The sequence below is a fragment of the Pollachius pollachius genome (genome assembly GCF_949987615.1).
Source record: "Pollachius pollachius genome assembly, chromosome: 1".
Taxonomy (NCBI): domain Eukaryota; kingdom Metazoa; phylum Chordata; class Actinopteri; order Gadiformes; family Gadidae; genus Pollachius; species Pollachius pollachius.
Window position 1 is genome coordinate 33,504,721 of NC_136934.1, and position 10,582 is coordinate 33,515,302.

Below are 10,582 nucleotides of genomic sequence, written 5' to 3' on the forward strand. Positions count from 1 at the left end.
GATCTGTTACATTTTTATTTGGGATGAGTTAAACTCACTGATAACAATGGACAACTGTAAACAGACAGTTTAACTGTTATCTGTTGCCCCAACCCTGAGTAACATTTGCACAAATACGGATCAGTAAGGCACTGGCTGTTGACTATGAAGAAATGTTTATGGTTGATGTCTGGCAGTGTGGCGGCATTGCGTGTAGACTATGACATTTACTGGAACCGTATCATATTGAAGATTGCTCCTCCTCAAACACATCCTTCCTTCCATCGACTCAGGAGTAGCTACGTTGGCCTGCAATGTTCCAAAATTATGAAAAAAGTAGCCAAGTGCCAAGTGTTGATGTCACTTAATATATTTTTTATTTACCCGACCTAAGTTCCTTTAGGTCGGGTTGGACTCCCGACGTGGGTACCAAATTCCTTAAGGTCGGGTTGGAGTCCCGACGTGGGTACCAGAGAGACTGTTGATCTGATCTTAAATACATTGGACTTTCTAAAAGGCTGATCTATTTTACTAATTTCTTTGAATATGTTTTCTTTTACTTATCTATTATTTTATTTTATTGTATGACAATGTTTATATGTGAAGCACTTTGAATCTGCCTTGTGTATGAAAAGTGCTACATAAATAAAGTTGCCTTGCCTTGCCTTGCCTTTGTAAGTTAGTGTAGTAAGTTATAGTAAGTTAGCCTGTAAAACCATAGCTCTAAGATTACAAGTAAGAAGGCGGGGGTGATTATTATCAAAAATAAGTCTTCTCTAGAGCCTTTTGTCCATTATGGGCTACTGTAGAAACATAGCGGTGCAGCATTGTGGGCTCCGTGGAAGAGGAGCCCCCTAATGAAGATAAATAGGGCTCATTAAGTAGTCAGTAAGGTAACGAAAACTATTCAAATTTCATGAAATTATACACTAACAAAACATACTTATGAATATCATATTCCATCTCTGCCAAATCCATTCTGGTAGAGGTCACTAAATCCTAAACACTTAACCTTAAAACATGATTTAAGGACGAAACTAAATTGACATGCAGGGAATATTTAAGACCAATAGAGGGCAACAGATGCCAGGGTTTTTACCTTCAGTAAATATGTTCATATGGCTTCAGTACGTTACCTAACAATTTAACTAGGCTATGAATAAGCTCTTAGCTGTACTTTCCAGATAACCAGCTATTCAGTATATGGCACCATAAACCAGCATAAACCTTTAACTTGTATTTGTTGTATTTTATTTATTATTATTGCTGCTATTACAGGAAGGGGAAAGTGGCCCAACAGCAATAACAATACCTCAGAACACCAATAAAACACCAATTAAACATTAAAATACAGAATATTTGCAATAATTGCATCATCACCTGGCTATATCCAACAGAAGCACCAGGATTAATAAAGGATATGGACAATATCAAAGTACATTCTGTTTTTGAAGGAAATATACTTATTTTCATTTTCTAAATTATTACATACTATTTAATCTTCAATTATCCATTAAAGTTTTGAAATCCTGCAGAAAAGAAAGAGAACAAATACTTTTTAATTATTTTCTCTGATGTGTGAAATGTATTTGCATAATAATACTATTTAGTATATGCTAAACGTGAACCTCCTAAGATGGTCGTCTCGTCACGCTAATAAAAACAAAAAAAACGCTAATAAAAACCAATTAATGCAGGCAAAAAGTGTTAACTCGACCTTCGGTCTCTGGTGCTATTCCCCACTATTCACTTTGCCTTCGACAAATAATTGTTAAATATGATATGGCATAATTTTCATATGATTATTTATTCTTTTACTTTACTTATGTTAATTTACTTTATATTTCTAAATGAAAAATGTAGGTTATATTTACCACGTTTGTTGTTACTCCACTTTTTAGTTACTTTATAATTCTGTGATTTCATAACTAGATCTATAGGACAAAATGATTGAGAAATATTATTCAATTATTTGCACACACAAACACACACACACACACACACACACACACACACACACACAAACATTCACGCATGCTCATCCTTAAATCCACCAAGGAAGAACAACATAATGAAACAGCCAGATTCATAATAAGCATCTTCATCACCATCATTATCGTCATTCTGCATGTGTTATCTAGGCTAACTGCTTTTTATTGACCTACTTTTTATAGACCCTCCTCGCTGTCACACCCACGACGACTCCAACCCCAGCTGCTACAGCCACAAAACACGCGGCCATTACAGCGGCAGTCATTGCTATAGCAGCCGAACAGCGATTCTCTGCGAGAGAAGTAAGAAAATCCCACCACTTGTTAACCAAAACAAGCATAAACATTTCATGAGATGAGTCGTCCACAGTCACTTAGGAATCTTTTAAACTGGTCCCAAAACGGGGATGTGCACACCAATTAGCCTCAAAATGAATTAGCCTTTAGGTCTACCTTTGAAGGAGACCACATGGTCAGCAGCTTGGCTGAGGTCGGTAAGAGTATTGACAGCAGTGCAGGTGTACTTCCCATAGTCAGAGCTGTTGACTGATGCTATAACGAAGACCGGCCCCTGGACGTCGGTGAGGACACCGTTAAGGCTCCAGGTGTAGGAAGGAGGGGGCACAGACGTAGCCGAGCAGTAGAGCAGGGTCACCTCCCCAAACTCCACCAGACTTGGACCTATGATGGCAAGTTGCTCAGGCCCATCTAAACAACAAGTTAACAATTCAACACTTCTTACAAATGCCTATTGCAAATTCCATTTGGCATAAAGATGGTAGTTAAAGATAAGAATTATGCTGAGCAAAACTACTATTTCTGGACTTAAATATAAGGCTATGAGTAAATCGCTGATGAAAATGGTTACAAGATAAGGAACATGGAAGAGAAGAGCCAACAGCAAAAACATTGTAAAAAAAAAAAAGAAGCTTAAAAGCTTTAAAGCTAAGTAAGGTTGTCCCTACTCTCAGTCGGTAGAGCAAGGCATGAATGTATAAAGGAAATGATCCTCACTGGCTCCCCCCACCCGTCATTGGAATGAACGCACTCTCAGTAAGGTATGGCGGAAGTGTATGAGAGCATCCACCACATAGCATGTAGGCCTACTAAAACATTAGTGAGCAAAACATTCTCTCTCACTCAATGTTTCTTTGTAAGTGCAACCAAGAACATAGCCCCTTAACCCCTTCACACAGGATGGACACGGGAACTCACAACCAATGGTCAGAGTCAGCGGCCAGCCCACATCATTGCTGACCGGGTTGGAGACGTTACAGGTGTACGGCCCCCGGTCGTAGCGGGTCACGTTGAGTATGGTGAGGGTGGTGCCTCCGTTGCCGATCTGCACCCTGTCACTTGATACAGTGATCTCAGAGCTGCCATTCATCCAGAGGTAAGCCAGGGAGGTGCCGGTGGAGACCTGGCAGGACATCCTCACAGAGCTGCTGAACTCCAGGAGCTCTGTGGTGTTGGGGGTGACTGTTACACTGGAGACTCGCTCTGTGGGGAAAACACAGCTAAGATAAGATAAGATAACATAACATAGACTTTGTTCATCGCAGATGAAAAACATAGGTGTCATAGCAACATCAATCGCGGAACATTCAAATAATAATATTAGAAACATAACATAATAAAAATATAATCAGTTCATAACAGCAAATTAAATAATAAAACCAAATCACACACCAAATCATTCCAAACAGAACATGTAAAATGGGTAAAAGTGAGCAAAAAGGTAAAAGTAAGCAATGTAGCAGGTCCTCCCAGGGTAACTTACCGTACACATTGAGACCAGTGCTTCCATTGAGCTGCTGGTCTGTGTGGGTGGTGATGTCCACGGTGTAGGCACCGCTGTCCCCCACGGTCAGATCCCACAGGTCCAGCCATCCGCTGGTGGTGTTCAAACGGATCCTCTTCCTATACGCAGGGGATACCAGACTGCCTGCAGGAGTGTACAGCACGATGTTGTTCAGGTTAAACAGCCAAACGACGGACCTGAGCGGAGGGCCAGTCGTGTTTTGGTCCGTCAAACTGAGGTTGGTCTTAATAGTCATCCTTCCTCCAGTTACTCCAGTAAGGGAGCCCACTCCTACGGCTGCCTGCCCAGGACAGAGGGCAAATGCTGGGAGACATGGAGAATAGGAATAGTGGAAAAAATGCATTAAAAAATGTCATTTCTTTATAAGTCTATTATTACATTCTTTTATGAAGATTTCTTCTCTCTCTCTCTCTTTCTCTTTCCCTTTCTTTTTCTTTCTTTCTTATGTATTTTTATCGAATTACTTTTTACAAAGGTGTTTGCATAACTTGGGCTTCGGTCAGCCATTCAATCCCATCCACTTGATTTTGGTTAATAAACTGTAAAGTCCTGATTGGCTCGTGTGATAACGCTGATAGCGCTGTCTTACATGACGACAATAATGATATTAAAGATATGATAATGATAATGAAAATAATCTCACCTGCCAACATGAACACATTGACACATAGAAGCTGAGGTCCCTTCATGTTGATTGAGCATATACATATACATACATGGTGGATTTGTCAGGGCGCAAATGCACCTACATTCATTGCTGTTACCGTGATTGCTGTTAGCGATAGCGAACAGACAAAGTCCAGAGGTATAATAAAATCGTATAGATTCACCTCTGATGAAATGTAGTGACTCCAGCTATAAACAACATATTTTGTCACGTTACATTTTTATTCCCCATTATGACTTCTTACCTCTTCATTTTACAGTAAAAGATGCATTACATTTCTGGAAAATTCAAATTCATGTATTTTATTCAATTATATTCTTGATCTCTGTCCTTTTACAGTCCAAACAAAAACCACACGTGGACGGTGATGAGCCGGATTTTAATTTAGCCATTTATACAAATTAAAATAATAAACTAAATTACATTGAACTACATCAAACAGAGCCCTAAATTCACCAAAGATAGAGGCCTAGACCTGAGAAATGATAAGGGAAAAAATAATAGAAAAAACAGAAAATCCCAAAAAAATGACACTTCAAATATATCAGCCAATTAAGTCCAGCTAGACTTGTGTCACAGCAGTACCATGATGCTCCCAGCTGCCACATTGGGGATCAAACCCAGAATCTTTCAAACCACTATAGGCAGAACACATATTGTAAAACCTGACATCCCTTTCATGAATGTCACTGCAAATGAAATGTGAAATGTGTGTAATTAATGCCATTGTTGTTTTGATTTGAATATTAATGACTAGGTTGTATGTTTATGAGAGATGCATAATCATTCACTGTGATAAAGAGTTATTTTCCCCTAGCTCTGCAGGTTGCATAATGAAGTTCAAGGCAAGTTAAATCAATCTCTTTGACACAGTAGTAAATTATATGATAGTACAATTATTTAGCCTGGAGACCATCCTGATCACGTGACCTTATGTGACTGATACAGGGATGCGAGAGTGTGCATTCGCAGAGTTTCTTGGCGGAAAATGCATTTTCTGATGAAAGTCTGGCTTATACTCCTGCCCACATCGAGGACAGAAGTACAGACTGATCCGTTTCGTGAAACAGAATCTGTGTGGTATGGTGATGGTCTCCTCGTAAGTCCGCCCCTTCCGGTAGACCCCCATGAGATTGTAAAATATGAATGGGTTCCAAAGGAGGGAAAGTAATTATTTTCTGGTCCCAGGCTTTATATGCCCTGGATTACACATATGTTGTTTGTGGATTTAAATGATCATTTTTCATGCAGAGGAAACAAAAGAAATTCATGAAGAAGTTTGATAATGTTAGGTTTTGTAAGAGGTCGCTTTGTGAACTACACCCCCTCGCTGCTCTCGAAGCGAATGATATACGTCACAACCACTCTGGTAGAGACATGGCGATCTCTCTGCTCCACTTGCCCACTTTTTACAAGGGGAGGATAACAGCATCGAAAGAGGTGAAAACCATTATAAGTCGGGGCATGTGTAGATTTTCAGTTATGCCGATGGGAAGATTGTCGTACTCGTCCACGCCAGTCGCAGGGAGCGTGACGTCACATACGAGACATGTAGTCTTTCTCATTGTGTTTTCTTTACAGCCTTTAACTGAACAATTGCACAGCATACGGTCAAACTCTTGACATGTTATCATTTAAATCCACAAACAACATACGTGTTATCCAGTCAAGGACTGGGACCAGAAAATAATTACTTTCTCTCCATTGAAACCCATTCATATTTTACGATCTCATAGGTCCAATGGGGGTCTGCCGGAAGGGGCGGACTTACGAGCTCTATTGTCATTCTTCCATTTGTTTTGTTATGTTTGAGTTCTGATTTCACTTTGGCCGGACATCAAACTATTGTTGGAAAAGTCCAACCAGAGTCAAGACCATTATCAGGGACATTGGCCCACTAGCAGGAACACCAGAACCTGAAATGGTTGAGAGACAGAATTAGTATTTTACTCTGTATGCTTTGGCAAATATATATTTGGCAAAAAGTTTTCCATGCTTATAAAGCCCTTTGAATCCTCATATATATGCAGAGAGAGAGAGAGAGAGAGAGAGAGAGAGAGAGAGAGAGAGAGAGAGAGAGAGAGAGAGAGAGAGAGACAGAGACAGAGACAGACAGAGAGAGAGAGAGAGAGAGGAGTCAAACACATCACAAACACTGTAAAGCTAACTACAGCTAACTTAAATCTCTTGTGTACCTGTTCACTATATTATACCGTAGTGCTTATTATAATAACTTACTATTGGCACGACTGCACACTAAATCGACATGCAACCTGCATAACAACTTTTATACATTTTTACCTTTTGCCTTTATATATCTTTCCCTGATATTGTGCATCTACATTGTACAGCTAATAGAGAGAAGGGTACCCATTCTGTGGTCCACTTCCAGAAAATAGTGTGATTCACTCCCTCAGCTCATGTTTTGAGTAGAATCCATAGTTCACTTTTTATTCTTTTGCAGTACTTTGTTATTTTTTCCTTTGGTAACAAACCGTTGAGCGTGTAGACCGTGGACACTACCAGCCCTGTGAGGTCATTGCGGGCGGTGCAGGTGTAGTTCCCAAGGTGGTCTTCGTCCAGCTGGGCTATAACATGCTGAGGACTGGGGACCAGGGGGCGGCGTTGGAACTCCCAGGTGAACGTAGCCGGGGGCAGGGAGTCAGAAGCACAGCTCAGGGTGAGTCGCTCTTCCTCTACGGCCGGATTGGGATGCTGGTGCACGGTGGGAGTGTCTGGGCCGTCTGGAGAGCGGCGACCAGGGTGCACAAGAACAGACGATCCAGGCAAGAAAGGATGGTTATGATCCAAAACAAATCTGAACCGAGAGCTGCTAACCTTGGCATACAGTTTCAATATAATGACTAAACAATCACAATTTTTGTTGCAGTACTTACAATAAACTGTGAGCTGGCATGTGGCGACTTCGTGGTCGGACAAATTGCTGACATTGCAGCGGTATTCTGCAGTGTCCGTTCTGTTCACACCTTTGATCATCAATATTCTATTGTTTTCTAGAAATGCAATTCTATCACTCGGCAAAAGTGGTTGGCCAGCTCTTGTCCACTGTTTGGCATTGCTGGTGTCTTCATCATCACACAAGAACGTGACCTCACTCATCCCCTCTGTGGATGGGGGACAGGTGACGGTCGGGGTTGGGATTTTGGCTGCGAATGAGAAAAATATCAAATGTATTGATCTAGCCTGACATCGTCGTAACAATTATACTAAGCAACTAAGGCCAATCCAATCCAAATTGAGTAAGCTATTGAAAAGAACAGCGACCATAAGCTACATATTTAAGGTGAAATATTATACCACCAGGTGTGAGTGTGATTATCTGTTACAAGCCATTTTTAAAATCTGCCTCTTTAGATGTATGAGGATAGATGAGCAACGTTTGCTACAGTCCACTGGGTAGGCTTGTAGACTGATCTATCCAGCACACATCTAGATGGACACGCCCACTTGTGATGACAGAAGAGGCAAATTTTCCAAACGGCTTGTAACGGCTAATCACACTCACACCTGGTGGTATAATATGTGAACTTTAACTCCACATATTACAATCTAGCTCAAAATTAAAATGAAAGGTGATATTGATTAAAATAAAAATGTAAAGTTAAGGTGGGGGTATTATTGAAAATATTAAAGTGTTTTGAGGCTAATCCAATCCAAATTGATTGAGCTATTGAAATAACAAGCAACCATGAGCCACATATTCATACCACTTAATACAACCTAGCTCAGAATTAAAAAGATAATCACAATTATGAAAGCTAGTGAAAAAACTTACAACCATAAACAACATATTCCAACCACACATTAGAATCAAAACAAAAAGGAAAGGAAAGGAAAGGAAAGAAAATGTTTACAAGTTATTGAAATTTGAATAAAGGGTTGGATCAGGAGTGTGTTACGTTTATCTGTGTCTTATTTATTAATATATAATTAACATATAGATGATTGCAGCGTCACCTAATGCTGCAAGCACTTTTTAGACGATCCCTTAACATCCGCAGGAAAAGCGCACCTGAGTTCGACATTCATAGCCGTTTAGTTGTAACTCAGCAAACAAAGTGTGTGAAATATCCCCAAATGTCCACTCTTTAGTCTACAACAAAAATAACCTGGAAGAAATCAGTCCTACTTTCAAGACGCGACTTGGTTTTGCAAAGGGGAAAAAGGCGATGGTCGAATTTGAGACTTCACGGTGGTCTACTCACGGTGCACCTCCAGTACGGCGGCTCCTGATATTAAATGTCCTGAGGCCGGGATGATGTGTACAGTGTACTCCCCGGAGTCCTCATTGGTCAGGTTTCTGAGCTCCAGGGAGCCAGTTTCTCTGAACAAGGTTGTCCTGTCCGCATACTTTGGCTCGACTATGGTGTTGGAAATGGTCGAGGTGATTATGGAAGTCCCGTTCACGGCCCAGGAAACAGAGGTGAAGCGGTCGCTCGTTGGTTTGATCGTTGTCGTGAACGTCGTGTTCTTCCCATAGGTACCGTATACGCGGACATCGATGATGTTCCCAAAGCATAGATCTAAGACAAGAAATATTCATACAATTATATAGTATATTATACAGTTAAAGATATGATTACAGTCAGAATATAAGTCTATATTTGTGTGTATTTATTACCTGTTGTAAGAAGCAAAAGTGAAATTCTGATGAAATTAGGATTCATGGTTCGGCAGACTTGTTTCCCCTTAGTAAAGCGAATTACATTCAGATTTTTACACCTCCCTTCCAGCTGATAGTACCAATAATAATAAATCAGGTGTGCCCTACCAGTGATAAATGATACGGAGTCTAACTGGGTTTTATGTTTATATATTTAGTAGGGCTGTCACACATTAGCGCGTTACCTTCAATTACACTTGCAATAAGTGACAGCCTGTTGCCTGTTTACAATTCCCAAAACTGTGGTGTTCCGTAAGTTTCATATTCAACCCACATGAGTGAGTCAATAAAACTCCCTCAAGATCACTTGGTCTAGTTTTTGCTTATTAAGTACATTTGGTATGTGTCATTCCACTTGATAATCTCATTCAATTTCAATTGGAGTGGATTTTAAATAGAATCTTAAAAGTGTGATTAATCGCGAGTTAACTCACCAATAATATGCGATAATCGCTATTAAAAGAAGTAATCGTTTGACAGCCCTAGTATTTAGAGATGTATTTAAAGATGAGCTATGTTTGGATATTAAAAGTCCTTCACCTTTCTTCAGTCCACACTAAATTATAATAATGATAAATGATTGGCTTCTTGTTAGGGGAGGTTAGGTAGACGTACGTTCCAGGGACATTAGACGCGCTACAAAAGCTCTCCAAACCATAACGTCAATGTGGCCTAAGGGCCACTAGATGTCGCAGGAGGACTGGAAGAACAGTTCCGTCAGTAACTCCGGTGGGTGGCTTTTACAGTAACCCTTACTATTCCCCCCTGGCTAGAAAGGTTTTGTTCAGCTTAATCCTTTGGAGAGATGCAATACTGAGTGTATCTCAGCCTCAACACACTAGAGACTAACTGGTAGAATTAAATTATCATAGACTTGTACCAAAGTATCTTGTACCGAGATGCTCAAGGCTGGGAACATTGGGGATGAAATCCAGAATCTTTTGTACCCGCTATAGAAAGAAGCCATATTGTAAAACCTGACATTCCTTTCATGAATGTCACTGAAAGGGAATATGTAATCAATGCTACTGTTGTTTTGATATGAGTATTAATGATTAGGTTGTATGTTGATGCAAGTTGCATAATCATTCACTGTGATAAAGAGTTATTTTCCCCTAGCTTGGCAGGTTCCATAAGGAATTTCAAGGCAAGATAACTCATTCTCTTTGATACAGTAGTAAATTCTATGGTGGTACAATTATTATACTGATAACAGGCGACCTGTCATCCTCAGTAATACGTTTTTTTTTATTTTTATGGCAGGATACCAACCAAAGACAGGAATATTATCAGGGACATTAGCCCATTGACCAGAACCTGAATTAGTTGAGAGAGAGACAGAATTATTTTTTCACTTTTTTCATTATTTATCACTTGGCAACAATGGTTGGCCAATCTCTTGTCCACTGTTTCGCATTACTGGTGTTTCCATCATCAAA

At 40.1% G+C, this 10,582-nt stretch overlaps 1 protein-coding gene across 1 annotated transcript; it reads right to left on the reverse strand.

The window, feature by feature from the left end:
• Window positions 1–2,406: 2,406 nt before the first annotated feature.
• Window positions 2,407–9,771, reverse strand: LOC307086503 (cell adhesion molecule CEACAM6-like; the record flags this gene model as incomplete). The annotated part of the gene is made up of 6 exons (XM_079751731.1): window positions 2,407–2,678; window positions 3,186–3,470; window positions 3,751–3,915; window positions 6,955–7,203; window positions 8,686–9,003; window positions 9,759–9,771. The coding sequence occupies 6 exons, from the start codon at window positions 9,769–9,771 to the stop codon at window positions 2,407–2,409; spliced, it is 1,302 nt and encodes a 433-aa protein (XP_079607857.1).
• Window positions 9,772–10,582: the final 811 nt, after the last annotated feature.